Genomic DNA, 21,905 nt, shown 5'->3' with positions numbered 1-21,905 from the left:
TGGTCTCTCCCTGGCGATGAAGCTTCTAACTACGGTCTCCTGACCGCCATTCATACGCTTCCCGACCTCCATTCAGGCCTGTGCAAATATTCTGTCTGTTTCAGCTCCCAATCCAACCTCCCTCCCCCTCACCATTGTGGCACTTTCATCAGGGACAGGCAGCGTCGTCGAGTCCCTGCATTTAATGCCGAGGGGGCCCTTTGGTAGCAGGTGCCACGCCAACTGTCACACAGAAGTTGCACACCTGGGTTCTTCCAGACGCAGCCGCACTCCAGCTGTGTGGCGCTGAGCGACGAGCGTAACCTTGCTGGGCCTCCGTTTGCTCATCTGTGAAGTGGGACTGGTGAGGCACAGTGGAGAGACAACCTGGGCATTAGGGAGATCGTGTTCGCGCATTGTTAGCACAGGGCCACATGACAGGGAGCTCTCGCGTCTCCTTCCTCTCCCTGCCCTTTTCTCTAACTCTGCTCCCTGACCCTCAAATCAGACCTCCCCCTTTCTCTTCTTAGTTCTTCTTCCCTCAGAGATGAGGGATGCCCCACCGCCCTGGGGCAGACTGCTTCATCCCCCCTCCGCCCCACCCTGCTGTCCTGTTTCTGATCCCGAGACCACTGACACACTCGAGGGATTTTGTTGTTGGGTGGTTTTGTCTGAATGAGCAAAACCTTCCTTCCTCCTGCTTCTCTGTCATCTAAAGCATGAGCAGGTCACTCTGCCCGAGGTGGCCTAGAGCTCCGCTTAGAGGTGACCAGAAGCACCCCTGTGATCTTGGGGGTGGGGCCCTTCATTCAGGCAGAACAAACTGTGCCAGGTACGTGAGACCAACATTTGTAAGGCTTTCAGTAAAGGCACATCATTTCGTCCCTTGTCAAATATTCAAATACTCCCAAAGCTCTCCCTTGGACTCCAAGGGCCTGAGATTCCACCATTAAAAAAAAGAAATGTTTTGCATACACCACTGAATTCGCCCTTGAGCCTCACTCTCTGGACGGCATGGTCCTCACCCTTCGTGACGACCGGGGCACTTCCCTTCCACCAGCAGAGCCGGGAATGGGAAACCGTCCAGGAGAGCATCTGGGGAGAGGGTGGGGGTCACTACGCTTGCCACAGGTGTGCCCTTCCTATTGGGGCACACCGCTGTGTTCCCGATGCAGACTAAGGCTTTCCAATCTTCGGATCTTTGGAGGGCTCCCTGGTGGCCGGTCTTTCCTTTGCCTTTCTGCTTCCTCTGCTGTTCCTTTCTCACATAAACCCTGACGCGGAGGTAAACTGGGTGGACAGATTGTCTGGCAAGCACACCTACGGCTTCCCACTCACACCTGTGCACCGAACCTCTCCTTCCCTCCTCTCCACCTGTCACCGTGCTCCCATCATTAAGCCCCAGGCTCAGGCCCCTGTTCTGCCTGAAGCTGGCGCTGATGGCCCGCAACTGAGAATGGGTCCTCTGCCCTCCGAGCTCCTTCTGTGCCTCTGGCTGACCAGGTGGCCGCATGACTGCCCAGGACGGCCCTGTCTCATCTTGTTGCCCCTCTTTGTGGTTTGACAAGGTGTGCCCACACTGTGTCCCCTGCTTAGCTTGTGAGGGTCTCTGGTGGTCTGAGACCGTTCCTTCACCCACCCTGCCATCCCTGATACGGCAGCCACTTCACCCCCCTGTTTCTACCCCTCCCCAAGCACCACCCCACGGCACCCTAATTGGCTTTCACCCCATTTCTATCTCTTTCCATGATAACAGAACTTTTTAAAATTTTGAATTCACTCTGTGCATCGTTGGAAAGCCCCCTTCCTCTAGATTTGGTTTCCGATGGGACTCGATAAGCATGATGACTGGTCCTTCCTCTAGCTGCTAATAAATCAGTGCCGGCGTACCCTAGCGAAGAATCCACTGTGGGCAGAGCAGTGAGCCAAGTGCGTCTGTCAGAGATGGAAGCAAACGAGGAAGACGCCGTACAGAAGAGTGAGAGCTCAGAGTTCACATGTGTAGTTCTGTGTGTGTGCTACATACACACAGAATCACCCAGCACCAAAACGCATATGCAGGGCAGATATGCCCAACGACCGAGCGCCAGGAGTTTACGAAAGAACCGTTAGAGTGGATCGTGCGTCCTAGGGGAAAGTGTTCTGCAGCAGGTGACTTGGACCCATGCTGTGAAGAAAGAGCGCAGGCCGTGTGCCTGGGAGCAGCGCCCCGGCCGTCCGTGGCTCAGCCTCACCTCCCCGCTGCGTCCCGTAGGGCCTGGCTCACCGCAGATGTGCCGTTGATACTGGCTGAATAAACGAACGGCCAGATGTGGAAAGAAGGAGTAGGCCCCAGGTGGAGAGTCCAGTGTGTGCACAAGAGCAGGTGTTACGCGTGGAAAGCGGCAGATTTACCTTCCTGGGCAGAGCCAACGACTGCCAGGAAGGAGAGAAGGGAAATGAGGAATAGCAGCGGACTCCTGCTCGGAACTTGGGTTTTTAGAGAGTAGCAAACCCTCTATTCTCCACCTATTCCCTTCTTTCACAAATATTTGTTAAGCCTCTGCTAGGTGCCAAACCACTATGCTAAGACACAGTCTCTGGTCTCCAAAGACCAGGCAGACGTTTCACCGAGGTCCAGGAAGTGACGGCACGTGCTTAGGACTCGGGTTCTCATCCTTCTAGTGGCACGTAGCAAAGGAGCGCCATCTGTCCAGCCTCCGCCGCAGACGGCTGTGGCTGAGAGCTGAGGCCTTCATTCAAGCCAGCTGCAGCGGGGACCGTGTCAGAGTCACAGGTGACAGGAAGGCCTCGGGGAGCGCTCAAAACTTGAGGAGGAACTTTCTGCCTGGAAGGCTGTCTGGATGACCTCGTGGCTGACCGAGCAGCTTGGGAACCCAGCTGAGCTCATTGGCCAGCCCTGGTGGGAGCCCACGCCCGGCCGTGGGTCCGAATGATGGGGTGAGAGGATAAAACCTTTGGGTCAGGAAAAAAAAAAAACCCAGTGTTTACATTGATTTTTTCTCTTTTTGGTTGTCTAGATTAACTTGCTCTTTGACATGTATCCCTAGAACCATGGCCGAAAATGATTTTATTAGAAACGGAAAAGAGGTAAAAATTTTTATTTAGGGACAAAACTCAGAGGGTCAGTTGGCACAACAGACTGATTTTAGGGCTGATGTGGAGCGGGACTCCCAACAACCGTGTTGGATGAGAAGACACCTTGGGTTTATGTCTGAAATCTTACGAATTTTAAGATCCTTGCCTATTTGTTACTAGAAGATCTTGGCCTCCTTTTCCATGTATCTCATTTTTTTTCCTTTGTCTCCTTCTTTCATTCCTTCCTCCCCACGCCCCCCGCCCCCAGGATGACGGCCTTCCGGAAAATGAACATCAGCTGTCAGTAGCTGGGAAGATAAAGAAGCATTTCAACACCGGCCCCAAACCGAACAGCACAGCAGCTGGTGTTTCCGTCCTAGCAGTAAGCATCTGAAATACCCACCTCGAACTGTTAGCGCACGGCCTTCCTCGGGAGGCGGCCCCTAGACGCGGCGGGATGGGTCATTTCTTGAGACAGCACCCAGGCAGTTCAGGGCTGAGACATGTCCCGTGGTTTGCACCCCCCTCAGGGGCACATCATCATCCTCCACCTCCAGGGTGTCTCGAAGTTTCTGTTAATTCCGTGATGTACTTTTTTAAAGGCAGAAACCCTCCCGCACCCTGGACTGTGTGCCAGTGCCAAGTTCTGGGCCCTGTGGAGAGGAGTTCCACAGTGTCCGCTTGCCAGGATGTGGGAGGGAGGGGACGCTGAGCCAGACGACGTGGCAGAGAGAATCGGGACCCCGTGGGGTGTGGCGTGAGACCCAGGGAAAAGCCGACACAGAGCAGAACGCTCACTCACATGGCGAGATTTTCAGGGAAGTCGGGTTACTGTGAGCACCCACAGAAATCACGACGTCTGGCTCCTTAGAAAGTTCATTTTTTTAAGTTGAATGTCTTTTAACATTTACCGTTTTATGGAGGCGGCTGCACAAGTTTTTATTTTTTTTCTGTTCTCTACAAGCAGGCACACACTACATGCAATCTGAGAGCAGCTCTAGGCAAAGATTAAATTGGGTAGAGAAATAATGAAACCTCATACTTCCTGGTGTCGTATTCTAGAGTAAATATATTCAGGTCCCAGATTACTTTTCTTTAATCACTTCCTGTTTTTTAACGGGATAGTCAAGGGGAAATCACTCAAGCTGTTTTTCTTTCTAAACAAAGAAATTAGACACTATGTTGTCGAATGTTGAAAAGTATTGGTGCTGCTAAACAGTAGTTCCTGCTCGCCAGTGACACTAAATAATTTAGCTGCTTTTATGGTGTTTTTATTTTTTCACCTTTTTGGTTGTGCTGGAGCTGTCCGTAGAGCTGAACGTACCTAAGACAGATTCGAGACAACCACGCCCAGGTCTGGGGTACAAATATTTGGCAGGGGCGTGCAGATCTTGCCGGTAGCATGCATGCTCACACTTTCTTGTACGGCTTGCATTTCGTGTTTTTTTGAGTGAACCCTTTCAACAGTGAGTCACAAAGAGCACACCAGCGGGCTCCTGCGTACGCTGGACCGTGCTAAGCAGGACGCATTCCTGAGTTTCAGGGCTGCTGAGATCTCACGTGGCCTGTCGTTCTCCCTGCCCTCTCTCTCCAGTCCTTCCTCAGGAGATTCAGTGTAGAAGTCCATTGTCCTTCCTGTCTTCCTAGGTCGTCAGCGTTCTTTGTTATCAGCTCATACTCAATCAGTAATTTTTGAACGTCGCTGTCTCGTGGTGATTCGCAACCAAACCAGACACTCTGTTTTCATCATTCATCCGAGAGACACGTCTGTTCCAAAACTTCGGACGCCACGGTTTCCTTTGGAACGGGCTGCCAGCACGCTTGTCCATGAAAAGGGCTGTTTTTCTGCCCCGCTCAGGGCTCCCAGTGCCAGCGAGGCTGCTTTCTCCACCGCCGGTGCTGGGTTTTCATTCCTCATGGTTTTTTAAAAAAATAATTTTGATTGGCCTTTGGTTAAATTTGCTGCGGCTGCTCAGCGATGGTTTGTTCACGGTGTTCTGGGAGTCTCACAGTGACTCAGGGCAGGGACATGAGGGAGGTTTTCCAATGGATGGACAACACAGATGTGAGGGGAAAGCTGACTTGAGTCACGCCTGGGGAAATTCCGAAACCTTATCCATACTACTTCATTAAAACTTCATCTGCGCAAATTTCAAAACTCTAGTTAGTATTTGAAGATCAAAGGTATTTCCCTAAATAGCACGATCGGGCCATTTTCAATGCAGTTTCTGAGATCGTCACTAACATGTTTCCATGGAAACTGTACAAACTGGTAATAGACTTATAAATTGTGAAATGAGATTTGTGATGCTGAGTTATGCATTAGTTGCATGCTTAATCTTCTTTATCCACTACAAAATTAAAAAAAAAATAATGATCAACTTACTGGAGACACAAAATAATTAACTTTGTGGAGAAGTTATCTGAAAGAGCCTCGTCAACTCTGAAGCACAACCCACATGTTGACGGTTAGCGTTAATATTTCCAGCAGGGAGGAGAGAATCGCTGTGAATTTCAGAGCTGTTTCTGGACATGCTGCTGCACATTCGCACTTACGTGCCCTCTCCAGAACGCTTTCCCCTCTTGAATGTCCACGCCCTCCACGAAGTCCTGGGGGGCCCCCAGGCCCAGGACGGGGCTGGGGGTCAGAAACTGGCCAGCATGGCTGCCTTTGTTATCAACTTCCCGAAGAGTACTGGTGAAGTCCGTTCATATTCTGTGACAATGTTCCCATTCTTAGAGTGCAAAAACCGAGTCCCAGGGGACTACCACAAGAAAAGGCAGCCTTGGAATTAAGTGAAATTCCGAGCCCCACTCAAGCGCAGCCACCAAGGAATGCTATTCGGCTGGGAGGCAGAATCTTAAGTGGTAGGTAGGAGAAATAAGCATCATAAAGGCTGCATCCATAAAGACCATTTGGCAATTTCGCAATGCCATATAATTATGAATTCACCCCCATGGTAGAAATTCCTGTAACTAATACAATACTGTAGTGGCTTCTAGTTGATAGAGACAGAAAAAACTGGTGTCAGCAGAAATCTTACGCAGACAGAATTTCCCCCCCCCCCCCCCAGAGGCACGTATGTCCTCCCCAGAAGCTGTATCAAGTACTGTATTTTATTTTAAACTGCCTCTGTGCTAGGACTGGTTTTGGAAATTATACACACCCGTTGGCATTTAAAAAAATACTATTTAGAACATAGTGTCTATCCACTTGTTTTGTCAGGAAATCAACTATTCAATTATTACCAGTTTTTAACTGGGATTTCTCTTTCTTTAGCTAGAAACCTAACTACCTGCTGGAGATTAATGATGCTTAGAACGGAATTTATGACACGTTTCCTTTCTTAGAGTGACGAAGAGAAAAAGAGCCAGCTGCCACAGCAAACAGGCTCGAGACATGGGTGTGACTGATTACACGCGTGGAGTTGAACAAGCGCGTGTGGCTCTGAACCCGAGTGCTTCTGTTGGTGGACGTTTTTTCTTCTCTGCCTCCCACCCTCTCCGTTATTAAGACCAAAGCAAGGACAGATGATAACTTTATATTAAGGTGGCAAGAGGTCCTTGAGTTGGCGGGGAGAGTAATTACCAGCTGGAGGCTCACAGGAGACAAGGTATTCTGCCTTGCAGGTCAGGCAGCAGGAAGAGGTGGAGACCCATTGCTGTGTTTCCCAGTGCAACACTCTGCCTCGCAGAAAGACCCCATTGTCTCTCTGCTACCTTTGCCAGTAGTTGGGGGATTAAGAGAAAAAAAAAAATCCAAACCAAAACAGAACAGAGAAGGGGAAACAAAAGGTTATTAAAATGCAATTTATAGACATAAAATGGAATTAGAGATGACATTTTAACGGTGGACTTCTTGAGAGCTAAGGGAGGGGAGGGAGGCCTTATTAGATTTGCCCAGCTTGATGAAGAACCGATGACTAAGATGTCAGTTCCAATTTATTTCTCCTCATTTAACGCTGTTTATTATTTTAACCAATAATTTTCAAAATGCTTTAAAGTCCTTCTTTTGCATTTTGCTCATGCAAACAGAGCATTTCAGTCTAATGGAACAAATCCATACTAATCAGTGTGCAAGTAATTGTGGTTCTGGGAAGCTCTGTCCGGAGCGACCTTGGCGCGGGGCGCCACGGGCGCCACGGGCCACGCCGCCTGTAGGTGGCAGCAGAGAGCTAGGTACGCAGGGGCCGGCCTCGCAGACTGAGACCTGCCGCCTCCACCCCAAACGCTATGCGTACTTCCATTTTTCTTCTAAATAAAATAAAACGTGCATTTTAAGCAAGGCAGAAATCCCACAGTGCTGTTTGGTGAACGCTGGGAGAGCCTGGTTTGTAATCAGAATACCAAACCCTCCGAGCAGTGTTGGGTGTCTGGCCCCACGGCGTGACGGCCGAGTCTCCCATTCCTCCAAGGCTGGCGTCCTACTCCAGCAGGAGCCGCCTGGAGATCTTACCATGTCTTCCATTGACTGCCCCTTTCGGGGACCACAAGCCCTTACCTGTAATATGCATTTTTAATATGCAGTGAAAACTGTTCATTTCATTTCTATATTTTCATAGACAAAATTACTGTTTTACATTCTGGCCTTTCAGTTCAGAAATGTAATTGATTTTTTTTAAAGCATACTTCTGCTTCTGCAGATTAACTCTTCAAAGAGGAAAACCAAGTAGCTGTGATTATGGGGGCGACAAACCTGATTCTTTTCACCTTTTATTTCCCGTATATGGAGCCTTCCAATTGAAGCCCGATGGGGTGAGATTCCCGGGGGTCTGTCCAGTCTGCTTTCCCATCGGTGGGTGGCTAAAGCTGATTTCAGTACTTGAGTTCATTGTAAAGCATTTTCCATTCTGTAGACTACGAAGAGGTATTTATGTCTTTTGAAATTGAGAGGATATTGTTAAATGTACATTCAAAAACTTACTTGACATATTAGATTTTTTTTCCCTAACAAATGGCCCTCGAGTATTCATGAGGGATTAGTGTCTTTTCTCGCCTTTTTCTTTTCAATGTGCAGACGTAGCCTATTAGCTAGTCGCCCTGCCGAAGAGGCGAGGTGACTGTGTATCTGTATACAGTCAACGGAGAACAGCTGGGTCTGGAGTCTTAACTCTTTAGCACAATGTCGATCCACTGAGTTGCCCCCATTTCTCTCTGCTCAGCTGGACCACGGGTTTACCATCAAGAGATCAGGGTCTTTGGACTACTACCAACAACCAGGAATGTATTGGATAAGGTATGAGATGGTGCAGCTCAACAGTCAGTGTTTCCATGGCAACGTGCTGGCAGTCTCCATTAACCAGTTCCTTCGGTGGATAAACATGCTTTTGATTTGTTATCCAGTCCATATGCTGCTTTATCAGTTTCATTTTAATCTTGATTGAGATGCCCCACCCCCTCATGCCTTTTTTTCACCCATTATTCACACTGACATTTGCCAGCTTTCTTTCCATTGCACATGCTCAGTACCAAGTTTCCCTGCAGTTAAAAGGACAGTATATTTAGTGTTAATGCCAAAGCATTTTCCTGACGGTGCCAATTAAAAGAATGATTTCCAGTGCTCTTCTGTCCCTTAACAAATGGAACAACAATAGTACCGGAGTGTATGTTCTATAGAAGTATATACTGTCATTTTAAAGTCAGCAAGCCCGACCTTGACCTTATTAGAGGAATGAAGCAATGCATTTACACGTTAGTAGCGGAAGCTCCTCCAAGCAACAGCGAGCTATAGAATGCATTGTGTGTGTCGATAAGCTTGTGTTTTCAAATACTCCACCTTTTTGTTTGGTTTGGTTTTCATTTTATTGTTCCCTCTCCCCCTGGTGACCCCTTTATGTACTAGCTATTGCATGAATTTATTTCTCAATATTCTGTAACTGTCAGATTTCTTAGCTGGCTTATCTGCTCAAGCAAAAGGGACTACGGGAGGTATCGATTTTTTTTTTTTTAACTGGGTTAAGAATTCTGCCCAATCGTTTTTCTATTCCAGTCACCTGCCCTGGCATTTCCTTCAAGGGGCATTGTTTGTGTCTCTTTAAGTTATCCACAGGCAGGATGGTTTTCGATGATGTGAGGAATGAACGCTGAGACGTCCTAGGGAACTTTTCTCCATTCTAACGTTTCTGCAATGATCTCTAGGTAAAGCTCCACATCTTAGCATTTGCTAAGAAATATTCCACTTGCTTTGGCACTTGTTTCTCTCAAATAATGGAGCCTACATGCAGTAATGTGGTGGTCTCCCAATGTCACTTCACGGATTACGCTGCTAAATTGTAAAAAAACCAATGTGTGTATATATGTGGGTATGTGTGTATAATGTACATACACATATACACAAGGTGGGGTGGAAGTAGGCTTACAGCTGTTTATATGGAACGTAATGGAATAATTAACAACAATACACGAGGAAACTGTTCCCCGCACTCACAACTCTAAACCTACTTCTGCGCCACCCTGTGTATCTACCAGCCGAACCTCCGATTACTGGTCCTGATTTTTCCTATAATGAGACACTCGGAACAAAGGATTTAGGGAAACAGAAAAGCTGACACGTTGACAAACTCTCCAAATACACTGTGATCGTGATCATTTCTAAGTCTTTTTTAAAACAAAGAAATACCCAGGCTTCCACAAAATATTTTAAAGTGTTTTACACAGAAAGGTTATTCGCGTCATCTGCACGGCGGCATGCTGCACGCCCGCCTTTTCAAGCCACCTGAGCACCTCAGCCTCACAGGTGTAGAAAGGACCGTTTTATTTTTAACCGGCTTTGCCGGGGCCGGGGCTGAGTCGGCCACCGTTTGCCTTTGCGCGGACTCTCCTTTCTGACCTTGTGTGTGAAGATGACCGCCCATCTTCCCACTCTCCTGGGAGAAAATATCCATTCAGAAGAGAGCAGATATCGTGAGCGAACAGCCCCACGAATGTGCACAAACTGAACACACGTGTGAGCCCCACCCAGGTCCGACAGGGGCTGTTTGTAACACCCCACCCCCCTCCCGGCCCCCAGGAGGGTCACAGAGCCCCAAGGCTAAACACCGACCTGGACTCTGTCTGCGTTAATTAGCCTTGCCTGGGTTTTGTCCTTTATATAAATTGAATCACACCATGCTCCATCCTTTTTTAATTGTGTCTCCTAACCTCAGGCATAGTAACCAAACACATATGAGTAAAGTTGAGACACAATTAAAAAGAGGCATCAAATATATCTAATTCCAGTTGTGCATCTGTGTAGGACACAAATTACACATGTGAATTCATTTCCAAAAAAGCTCTAGAAAAATGATATCACTAAATGTGTGGGATTAAAGGTGGGAGCAAAATGCCAAGTAAGCACAATAATTAATAAACGCAGCTGAGTATAAAAAGGCCATTTGACTACGGCCCCGGCGATGGGCCCATCAGCAGACAAAGTGACGCATCTCTGAATAATGGGCAGGAGCAGATGGGAGATAATCTCTTTCTTCTTTCTCCCATAAACTGCTCTGTGTTCCAGCTGGGGGCAGTAACAACAATGTTTATAGTTAGTGCTGAATGAGACAGCGCGCCCAGTATGTAAAGCTAAATTGGAGAAATGATGCTAAAAACTCGCTGGCATGTAATGCTTAATTAGGAAGTTTTATGATGCCGTTTAGCCCCGGAACGAACGCGCCCTGCTCCCTGATTGCAAATGTGCGCCTTTTATCTCCCCAGAAGTGGGGGCACTTGGCGGCCCACGGGGGCTGCCGACGCTCCAACGTAAACCATCATTACAGGGGGGCGTCCTCACTGCGCCTGCTCGTGTTTCCGAGGGCTCACGGCTGTTTTCATAACTCCGGGCAGAGCCCTTGGGAGCCCCCTGGCTGTTTGTGAAGCCGCTCACAGCGGGGCCTGAGCTGGAGAAAGCTCCTCCTCTCAGAGGCCAGAGTCATCCCGTCTCTCTTAACAGGCTTTTTGGTGATGGTAGAGAAACGTGGGAGGTGCGTTTTCCTCTCTCTCTCCTTCACCCTCCCGCCTGTTCATAGCGGTAGCCAGGGGAGCAGCATCCTGCTGGGATGATTTTTCCAGAAGACCTTGCTCCTGTCACCCGGAGCCTGGGGGGACGCCCTGCCAGGAGTGAGCTGCCTGGGCCATTCCACTTCTTCAAGGCTCTGCTGCCATCAGAAGACATTCCTGCCTGGGTCCGTGCCCCCTCCTGAAAAAACGCATCCATGCCCCAAGGATGTGGGCACACACGTGGCTGCCTTTCTCACGCGGGGCTGCCCTGTAGCAGGTGTGATGGCCAGCAGCACCTGCAGAAGAAATCCTCCAGGATGGGGGGACCCAGTTAAAGAAAGCAAATACCGAAACAAGGCAAGCTCAGAACTGCAAAAAGGTAACACGAGGAGGGGAGCTAGGACAAAAGGGCGGTGGAGTTCCCGGCAGGGGGTCCCACCTGCGCCCTGGCTTAGCGCGCACCGTCCTGGACCACTGAGTGATGGAGCAGAGTGCCGGGCGCGGCGCACTCGGCCTCTGCGAGGCTGCGCCACGCTGTCGTGCCCAGTCGTTAAAAGGAACAGGATCCGATAAATGCATCTTGCTCAGCACAGGTTTGAAAACATGTTCCTGTGAAGCCAGGGAGGACCCCCAGCCCCGTGTGAGAAGGGCCCCGTGGCAGCCTCAGCCAGCGGCCAAGGGCACGCAGCAAGCTGCCGCGTGCTGCAAGTGCCTCTGCCCATGGGGACCCCTGTGCCGCAGGTGTCCGAGCACCGGGGGACGGAGGGTGGGGGCCTCTGTCCTCGCCCTGCCCCTCCCCTGGAACAGACAGTGTAACACCCAGATATGGCATAGAGTGAAACCTCAAAACCACCCACACCGGGGTCACAGGGCCAAGTGTCCGGGAACTCTGAGGGGTTTGTAGCGAGGAGGCCTGGATGCTGGAAAGCGCGCGGTGTGGCAGGGAGGTGAGAGGGGGGCTGGGGGCGGACCAAAGGATAGGCGCTGGCTGGAAACAGTGGCGGAAGGACAAGCAGGGCCCCTGAGGCACCTGTGTTATTTTACCAGGTCATGTGGTTGCTCGCCCTTTGAGAGTTTATTTTCAGAGGTTCCTTAAGAGAGGAGCTGGAGAATACACAGGGTCCAGCACAAATAACGCCACTTTTTTATTACAAACTATTTTATTACAAAATCATAAGCATGTCGTTCTGCAACATAACAGTATCACTGAACTCTAGCACGTGATATGACATTTTAGGTGACATGTTCAGATTGCTGTCCATCTCGTGCGAGGGACATTCACGTCCCCTCCCAGCCATGCTCGAGCAGGCGTCATTTCTGCCGGATCCTGTATATTTGTCTTTTTAAAATTTAACGTGATTATTATTAATGCGAAATTGCCACGGCGTTCCAGGACTTACTGATGAGGTATAGATCGTAGGCATTTTCCTGAGATTCTTGATGATTTACAGCTGATCAAATATTCTGTGGGGCCGTTTATTTTGACCTGGCTTCAGGAGCTCTGTCCCTGGTTTTGAGTTTTAAAAACTCCACACTCTCTTCTGCGTACTCTTTCCGGCCATGCTTTGCAAACGCTCCCCAGCGACGGCCACAGACCAATACGATAGAGATTTTATGAGGTGTGAATAGGCAGGAAAGAACTGATCGTGAAGACCTGGATCTTGGGTATTGACACACTTATTCTACCAAGAATGAGTGTAAATGGCAGTACCCAAAAGTCAAACCATTCGCGAGGCAACGTCAAACACATGGCGGTTAGAGAGACAAAAAAAGTCATACACATTGAGATGAACTTGGCTTGAGATCGGCAGCACCGAGCACGGAGACTCGGTGGCTTTGCGGTCAGGACGTCTGCTGCCTGCAGGGTGACCTTGGCCGAGGAACCTGCTCCTTTCCTGATTTTCAGCTTGCCCATCCGTAGCAATGAGAAGAGTGTTATCAACCCTCGGAAATCCGTGGTGAGGAGCGAACCAGCCACATTACGGTTTACTTAAAGGAGGCTACAGCCCCAAATCCTGATAAGGTCTAGGTTTAAAATATTATCCTCTCGGGCACCGATCAGCAAACCGCGGCCAATTGGCCCAATTAGCTTGCTGCCCACTTTTGTAAACAGTTTTACCAAATGCAGCCTGTTCGTGTGTAAATTGCCTCTGGCCGCTTCTGCCCTGCGGCAGTAGGGTTGAGGAGTTGTGTCAAAGAACCATATGGCCTGCAAATCCTAAAATATTAATTATTGGGCCTTTCCAGAAGTTCCCCAGTGCTTGTTCTAGGGGGAAAATGTTTCCAAATTAAAAGGCACCACCTGCTGGGCTCGTTAAGAACCGGCTCTCCACCACCTGGTGGAGAGCTCGGCACACAGTAGACCCTCCGCAAATGTTTGTTTTATTAACTAGTTTGTTCCTAAATGATCGACCTTTCCAGTGAATGGGGAAGTCAGTACAAAGGGTAAATGTGTTTCTGAAGAGTTTGGGGTAAATTAAAGTTTGGACAGTGAATCCCAGGAGATGCTTAAGACCAGCATCCCACCGGTAAGCAAGCAACCCGGCGGGAGTAAGCCTTCCGGCCAAGCTACATTCCTGTTTCTGTAACGAAAGGAGTCACCTTCTAACAGGCCAGCTCAGTGAGTTCTGAATGCTCACAGGTTTGTCTTAAATGCACACCACCTGTGGTGGTTTCTAGCTGCGGGGACGATGGGGGAAAACAACACGCAGCTGGGCTCAGCCTGGACACTGAGAAAATCGGGCTGCAGGGCAGGGCAGGGCAGGGTGGAAGCCGCTGGGGGCGGCCTCTGCAGAGCGGGCCCGGCTGGGATTCAAGAAAGAACCAGGTCAGCAGCAGGAGCAGCGGAGAGGAGGGGAGACGCGCAGGGGGCAGCTCTGCCCAGGCACTCGGCTGAGGGTCCACATAATGGTCGCCCTCACTGTGGGGAACCACCACGCCCTGTATCTAGGTACTCGCCCCTCCTGGCAGGACCCCGAAAGGATGGTAAAGCAAAACAAAACAATCGTGATAGCCATGGCAGTGAGCCAAATCGAGTGAGGAGGGTGCCTGTTTCAATCGATTGGCCCGTTAAATTTTACTAGGAGGCCAAACCTTTCTGAAGGGGCCTCGCCCGTCCATCGGTCCCTGCAGGGCGAAGGCCAGCGCAGGCCAGGGCTCCTGAGGTGCGCGCTGCCGCAGCCCCGCTTCTGCAGCCCGGGGAGCGTGAATAATGCAGGGGCTGAAAGGCAACGCACACAATTATTCTTTTATTAAGGAAATGAAGACGATTTGCGACGGCCTGCGATAAATTAGGGACGGCCGTCCACGTGCGCCTCTGAAAACGCGGTTACTCGGGCCCAGTAATCGCCGCCCGACAGAACCTGTCCCCAGCCGCGTCAACCAGGCACATCTCCGGCCAGGCCCGCGTGCGCGGTCCGGTGGTTTGGACAGCGGAGCGTAGGGCCCGTTGTTTGCTAAGAGACAACCAGGACCCATTACAGTAGCTCTGGTGATGGGAGGCATGCTCCCAGTGTTTCCCAGGTGAGCGTTTCCCCGGAGAACTACACCCGCCTTCCCTGTGGGTTGGGACACGAAGCTTGTTCTCCTGCCTTCCCCCTGCTGCTGCTCCCAAAGGGGTTTCAGCTAAGGCCGCCGGACCCGGACCAGACGAGCATGACAGAGTCACAGGCGACACAGGCCGCCAACAGCAAACCGAAGGCCCCAGTTCACATCCGCGGCCATGCCTGACCGTCCTCCGCCTTGCCGTGTGTCCCCTCAGCATCGCCCAGATGCCTGGCCTGGCCTGTGCATCTGTGCCCATTTCCAAAGCTAATGTCGGACGTGAGGGCTCAAAACACCTGAGGGCTGGGTGGAGCACTCAGTGCCTTTCATTGGGACAGAACAGGGCGCCGACCAAGTTCAGTACCAGGGGTGTCCAGCCCGTGGCCCGCGGGCCGTGCACAGCTCAGGACGGCTGAGTGCGGCCCAACACACAGTCAGTCGTCCGTGTACTTCAAGCATGATGAGATGTTCATGTGATTACCTGTCGCAAGGTATTGAACCTGTGGCCCAAGACTACACTTCTCCTTCCAGTGTGGCCCAGAGACGCCACAAGGTGGGACACCCCTGCGTGGATGTACTGGTGGATGAGGGTCCCGGGTGTGGGGCAAGCGCCGTCCTGGTTACGCCTCCCTGGCCTTGTGGGAGGCGCCACCAGACACCACAGGTGTCCATTCCTGCAGGATTTCCAGCTACGGTGTGTGCCGCTCACCTGAGGAGCTTGCCTGTGATGTGATTTTACCGTTCCTCAGCTTCACACCGGCTCTCACAGCCTGGGGCCTGCTTCTTCCGTGTGGGACAGGCTTCTGTTAGTTTATCTGCCTTGTTGTATTTGGTCAGCTGTGTATCTGTGTGCCAGGGTCCCCAGTCCACTCTTCCTTAGCCAAGCCTGGGGCACAGACAAGTAGTCGTTAGTGGGTGCATATTTTAAGTCACTGGATTAGAGCGTCATTTTTGGTTACTACCGGTCAGCTCCAGAATCTCAAAGAGATTTCTGGCTCACCTCTAACCTGGGACCATTAGCACCAAGAGGTGATAATGCGGCTCCAGATTCTCCCAGGAGCTCTTAGGGAAGCGGTAACTCTCTGAGGACGCCCTGGGGAATTCGACCGCAAGTCCACGCCTGCCGGTCCCAGCAAAGCTTCAGACCGTGGGGAAAATAACTCAAGATAAGAAGTCCGTTAGGAAGTCTGAAGTTTTAAGGCTTGTCAAGGTGATATCTGAGGACAGCTCTACCTGCCCAAGGTGGGCATTGGGGAGGAGAGGCCCCCATGGGCTTGATATCTGGGACTTTTTTGTGTGTGTGACTGATGAAGAGCAAAGCAGCCTTTCAGAAATGTTGGGAAGGGCTCAGAATTTATGTTGGGGATGAAGCACTTCACAGAAAGACTTCCACTCCACATGCTTAGATGGGGGAAATTACCCGTTGAAATATATATATATATTTTAATAGAAATGCCTTTTAAAGGTTATGTGATAACCCCATTGTTCTATCTTCCTGCTGAATTCATCTGTCCTACATATGTGGGCTGCAGAATTCAGCTGTAAAACTTAAACTGAGCATAATTTTATAGCCGCAATTAAAAGTCTAAAGGTTTGCGCATCACGGTGCTGATGGGCGCTGGCCTGCAGCGAGTGGTTGTGAGTGATGCGTACGTGTGAGAGAGAGAGTACCGACTTTATTTAACGTTCGCGTTGAGTCGTATCCGAAGTTTAAATCACAGTCTGAAACACGGACGCATAATCCTTTCAACTTCTTACTCATATTACAGAGCTGCTTTGGGTTCTTTTTTGTTGTTGTTATGCAGGAAATACTTCATCATCTGAAAAAATTTAATTGTGTGTTAATTAAGAAATATTCAGTAAGTCCCTAATAGGCGTGCCGCAGTCAGCTTGGCATTCTGGGAATGCAGGGGAGTTTGGATTCCACCACGGAGAGGCCGGCGAGGATTTGCGGGGGGGAAGCCCAGGAAGGGTCATCAGAGCCCTGTGTGCAACAAGCGACAAGAGTGGCCGAGACAGCGCTTGCCTGAGGAGTTCAGAAAGCAAAGGGGTCACGTGGGAGGCGACAGCTGGTGGAATCTGGGAAAGCAGATGACCGTGAGCAGGCAGGAAGGAGGCCTTGAGCCGAGATGCGGAGGTGAGTGCGGCTAAAGGGCATGCACAGGGATACCGGCATCGGCTGTTTGATGGCAAGTTCAAATCCAAATCCAAACCAAACCGGCTTCAGCCAGGAGGAAGTTTGTTGTTGCAGAAATCCCGGACGGCGCCAAGTGCAGGCCTGGCTGTAATGGCCGACAGACTCAGCAGGTGGTCGGCGCTGGTTCCCTTACATCCCCGCCCTCTGCCTCCCTGTGGTGTTGGCTTCTGTCTGCAGCTTCCTGTGGCACCAGGTTGTGGGAAGCAGCCCTCGGCCCAACATCCTCCCCAAAGCGGGATCCATTATAAATAGGAAGTTTCAGCAGAAGTCCCCTGCGAGCTGTTAACGGGGTCGGGTGCCCACCCTGCCGGTCCCAGCTGCTGAGGAACTCGGTGAGCTCTGCTCTGCTCCTGGGTCACCAGCCGCCCGGCCCCGTCTCAGAGCCCGGCAGAGGGTCACCGTCACTGGAGCCACAGAGTACGGTGTGGGGGAGGATGTCCAAAGAGAAACTGAGGCACAGCCACCCTAGACGGAGTAAGTGGCTGCCGTGCAAGCAAATCAGATGGGCCACAGTGAGTCTGCTGGTGTGACGGGATCGTTTCGAATAGGAACAGGAACTGGACGCGGGATGTATTTTTTGTGAGCATGTTGGGAGCTGGACTTGGAGGCCTTGTGAATAAATCAGACCTGAGGGTAATGGACCTGTCGGCCGCGGGTGGACCGGCGGGTGGGTGCTCGGGCGGGAAACCCTGCGACCTCTCTTGCACGTCCCTCTTCTTCAAAAGCCACCACTTTTGCTGAGTATCTGTTGTGTGTGGTGAACCGTGGAAAGCACAGGGAGGGTGTCCTCACTTTGCCCTCCGCCGCGGCTGCACTGCGGCAGGGGAGACGGTGATGGAACAGTCAGGACTCACAGTGGTGACAGCAGCAGGCTTTGGGGACACAGGGAGGGAAGAAGTTTTAAAACGACCCACAGTCCTCGGAGCCAGAAGCAGAAAGGAGGGGCCTGGGGACTGCGGCATCCGCTGGGACGTCCTTGAGAGCAAGTCTGTCGGCAGCCCTCCACCTTCACCGTGTAGCGCTGGAGAATAAATACAGCAGAGACCTGGGTGGCCAGGAGACCACCCCTCTGTCCTTCGGCCCAGGTCTCCCCCGGAGATGACAGCTCCAGAACAGGACTGGGCACACAGTGGACCCTGGTTTGCAGACCACGACAGGGGATCTTGGGCCATCGGCATGGGAAAGCCTGGTCTTGCGGCCTTGGACGCTGCCCGTGGTGTCTTCCCCAAAGCGTAGTCTGGCTACGGATGGAGATGGAGGGAGGCCCTGAATTGCGGGGCTCCGCTGAATTCTGGGTCAGGTGACCCCAGGGCGAATGGGAAGAGGTTGCTTGGGCCTGACGCAGCGACGAGACACAGGGAAGTCCCTCCATGTGCCTGCATCTCAGCTCCCCGCCGGGAAAGGCAGAGGGTGGACAAAGAATGCCTGACAAACTCTCCATTCCAAGCATCTGTGAGTCCGACAGAAACCACCCTCCCGCCCTGGTTCCTTGGCACAGGGTCCTGCCACAGTGTGTTTCCAAAACAACTGCCAAGACGTCCCTGGCGCCCCCGCGCGGGTGAAAGCGCCGGGAGTGGGAGCCCAGGGTCACCTACAGAGGTGAGCACCGACCAAGCTGCTAACTAGAGAAATTGGCAGGGGTGGCGAGAAGTGACCGCTGCTAAGGGACAGGCCAGGGGGACAGGTACGGAAGAGCGGAAGAGCGTAGGGTTGCCCTTGTAGGGGTGTGGGAAGGTGAAAGGGAAACGGGGACCATGGGTGTGCCCTCAGCCCTGTCCCCAGCTTCTGCATTTACGGTCTCTGTGGAGACAAGGCCTGTTTCTGTGGCCGAAGCCCAGAGCGTGGCTTCTGTCACTGAGTAGATTCTGGGAGAGGAGGTAACCATGGAGACGGTGCAGGTGAGACTGGGGAGAAGAATTCTGAGATAAGTTCTAACGTGAGCTTTGCCTTGCCTTGTTTTTCTCTGGCCTGCAGTTCCTTAATTTTAAAACAATATCTTAAATCAAATTGTAAAGAAAATAAACTTCTGTTTCTGGGGATCCTCACCACGTAGGAAGCCTTTGCACACCCCTCTTTCCCTCCAGCACATCCGGGAGGGAGTGTGGGGAGCCTGCTCCTCCATTAGCTGGGAACCAAGTGTTCACACGGCCAGCGATGGGCAGAGCAGCACCCGGAAGCCCTGGCTGCGAGCCCGCTGAGCTCTCCTTCCCCACACCAGAAAGCCTCTGTCCAGCCCAAGGCCGAGGGCTTTCTTCTTTCTCAGGAAGGTAGAAATAGAATTTTTTTTTTTTTTATGAGCAAGAGAAGAGTTTATATGACTCTTGAATTAGCTACAGAATGGTTTTTATGTAAGTCAGACCAAATGCATGTCTGTTCTTTTACAAACACTCGCGTCTGCACGAACAGAACATTTTTAGTGAGCTCTGAAAGCACAATGCCATGTGTGGTGGCTTTATAGTGTTTTAAATAAAGTTAGGAATTCGGGTTTATGATGCTGCAAATAACATGAAGTCAGTGGGTCTCAGACCAAGGGCCGCGTCCTCAGGGAGAGTCCTGAAACCTTGACAAGTGGAAGAATGAAACCCACATTTCACCAAGCCTGTGACTGAGCCGTCCTACGGACAGTCTAGGGGAACAGGAGTGAATTACTCAAGTCCGCCCTCCCCGTTGAGTCCGTAGCCTGTTGTTCGGCTTGTGGACAGTTTTTACGGCAGCGCAGCCAAGCCCAGCAGAGCCATTTGCGTGCCGGTCCCCAGCACCGCCTCTCTTGGGTCTTCGTTGCTGCATTTGGGAACTTTCATTGGCCTGCCCCCCGAGTTAGCGTTGACCTCGTACTACGCCGCAGTGGTGCGGGGGGCTCAGTTTTCACTTTGTTCTCTGAGCCAGGCCGGCTATAAATTTATCTCTGTTCTTTGAAGAAGCTAATAGGAAATTTTCAAGAGGAAAAATGGTGGTCGATATCCCTGTGGAGGAAAAGTAATCTCTTAAAAGCGGAATAACCTCCAGGCTACATCCTTTTAAAGAGGGACTTTCAAACCAGGACGCCTTCAACTTTTATATGCGCTCTGTATTTTTCTTCAGGCTTTGTACCTGCTGCCTAGCCCTCTGGGTAGGGCTTTTCCTTAACAGCCTGTCCCTCCCGCACCCATTAAATCTGTAATGAAGGCAGGTGCTCCCAGTGTGCAGAGCCCTGGCTGGAGAGCACGCCCCAGAGATAAACTGAGGGAAAATACGGTACCGAGAGCAGCGGTCAGAGCACCTACAGAATCGAATCCCTTTTGCAGGAATGACTGCACACCACGAGTGAAATGAACTTTGGAAAAAAGTAACATTCTTGCAAAGGGTTCCACTCCGTTTAATTGCATTCAGAGCCTTTTCCATTTCAGGCATCGGTTTCATTCAAATTGAAACAATTCTTCCCTGCGATCAGCCCCACGCCCTCATCTGCAGATAGTGAGACAATTGGAAAGGAGGAAGTGCTAACACAGCGGGAGGAGCATGTGGCTCTGTTTCCTTGTCTGACCGCTTCCTCACCTTGTATTCTCATTCTGGAGCTGCTTAGCTGAGCGTGGATGAAGGAGGCCCTGCCTGGTGTCCTCCTGAGTCGGACCACAGGCCTGGGCCCGTCCACCAGGGCCCTCTGGCTGGCCTGGGGGCCCTGGAGGCAAGAGATGGTCAAGAGCTGGGGGGAGTCTGGGTGCGGCCTCGGAGGGGTGGGACCTAGGACATCATCCATCCTGCCTGTGCCTGCTGATGCCATGACTGGGGGCTTCTTAGAGTGCATCTTGGGGAACTGAGAGCCCCCCAACAGTGGGTAACTATTGTCAAGAAAGGTGAGCTGCCCTGGGGGACAAGTTCACTGGGCCGGCCTATTTCTCTGACCTCAGGCAGTTTCAGGAAGAGTGTCTGGTGCCATTTCCTTTGGCCTAATTGTCCTCTTTCTCATTTTATGCCCCTGCTAGACCACCGCTCTTGATAAGGAGAGGCAGGTTTTCCGACGAAGACGCCACCCGGATGTGAGGAGCCGGTACAAGGCGCAGCCAGCTCCACCCGAACTCAACTCGGAGTCCGAAGACTACTCCCCGAGCTCCTCCGAGACCGTGCGCTCCCCCAACTCGCCCTTTTAACGAGACCCCTGTGCTCCAAGTCCTGGCTTAACCCTCTGAGACTCGGAGATCTTTCCCCAAATTTATTTATGTAAAACAGTTTCATCCGATCCGTCTAGCACTCGAGCGAGAGTGGCGGAAGAGAGAGTGTGTTTTCTGGTATCTGTAGCGACTTCCCCTTGCTGAGCCAGCCCGTGACGGGTGTTTGCAGAGATGGTCCCTTGCTGCTGACAGGGGCCTCAGAGGGTTAAGGCGACTTGGCGACATTTTTAAACCTAAAATCGATGACTTTTTTCCTCAGTCAGGCTGGGGTGTGACAAGCACACATTAACCCTCTGAGTGCATGGGCTGGGCGGACGCCCCTGGGCAGCCGTCCAGGCCTTCCACATATACACACGTGTCTTGATGCTGCTGCGGATCAAGGAGTGGTTTTGGATGCTGAGATATCTGGACGAGAAAGGCCCCCAGAGTGAGAGCTTGCTTGTCCTCTTCTGTGGGTTTAGACCGTGGCAGGCTCATAATTAGGCATAAGCGCCCGTTTCTTCTTCGTAATCCCATTAAGAAAGGGACTTTTTTCGTTAGAGGTATGACTGTCGGCTGCCGTGAGTCCTGCAGCCCGAGTAGAGGGAACTGGGTCCGTGGCAAACAGCCTGCTCCCCGAAAGAAAATGGTGCCCCCTCCCCCCAACTGCCCCCTTACGAAGATGTGCTGATGATGCCCCAGAAATGCTGCTTCCACCTCAGCTGCTGCTAGCGCCAGCGCAGACCCTCGGGAAGTCTCCCACCGTGGCTCGCGCTTGGTCCGGGAGGGTCTCAGTTTGGGACATCTCCGGGAAAAAAAAAAAAAACAACCAACAACTGGTGGAAAAGAGCAATAAATTGCCAGGTGCTCTCTAGGGCTGGAATTTCAAACACAGAGAGGAAGGTCCTGGTGTTTTTGTCACCTGCTTGCTCACACACTGCAGTCTTCAGTGTGACATCTGCATCGAGTGTCAAATCCATACGTAGGAGGCTGGGGCGCGGGGGACG

General features: G+C 51.4%; 1 protein-coding gene across 3 annotated transcripts in view; it reads left to right on the top strand.

Moving 5' to 3' along the window:
• Positions 1 to 21,525, top strand: part of DCLK1 (doublecortin like kinase 1) — a 246,453-nt gene extending 224,928 nt beyond the window's left edge. For 2 of the 3 annotated variants that reach the window (XM_053916496.2, XM_053916497.2), the window contains 2 exons: positions 3,326 to 3,439; positions 20,734 to 21,525. In XM_053916496.2, the coding sequence (XP_053772471.1) occupies positions 3,326 to 3,439; positions 20,734 to 20,898 (279 nt within the window). In that variant the 3' untranslated portion in view covers positions 20,899 to 21,525. Of the gene's footprint in view, positions 1 to 3,325; positions 3,440 to 8,219; positions 8,294 to 20,733 lie in introns of all 3 variants that reach the window. The other variant, XM_053916499.1, reaches the window with a different exon arrangement.
• Positions 21,526 to 21,905: the final 380 nt, after the last annotated feature.

This window comes from Desmodus rotundus, chromosome 13, assembly GCF_022682495.2.
Source record: "Desmodus rotundus isolate HL8 chromosome 13, HLdesRot8A.1, whole genome shotgun sequence".
NCBI lineage: Eukaryota > Metazoa > Chordata > Mammalia > Chiroptera > Phyllostomidae > Desmodus > Desmodus rotundus.
This window is presented reverse-complemented; position numbering and strand designations above follow the sequence as displayed.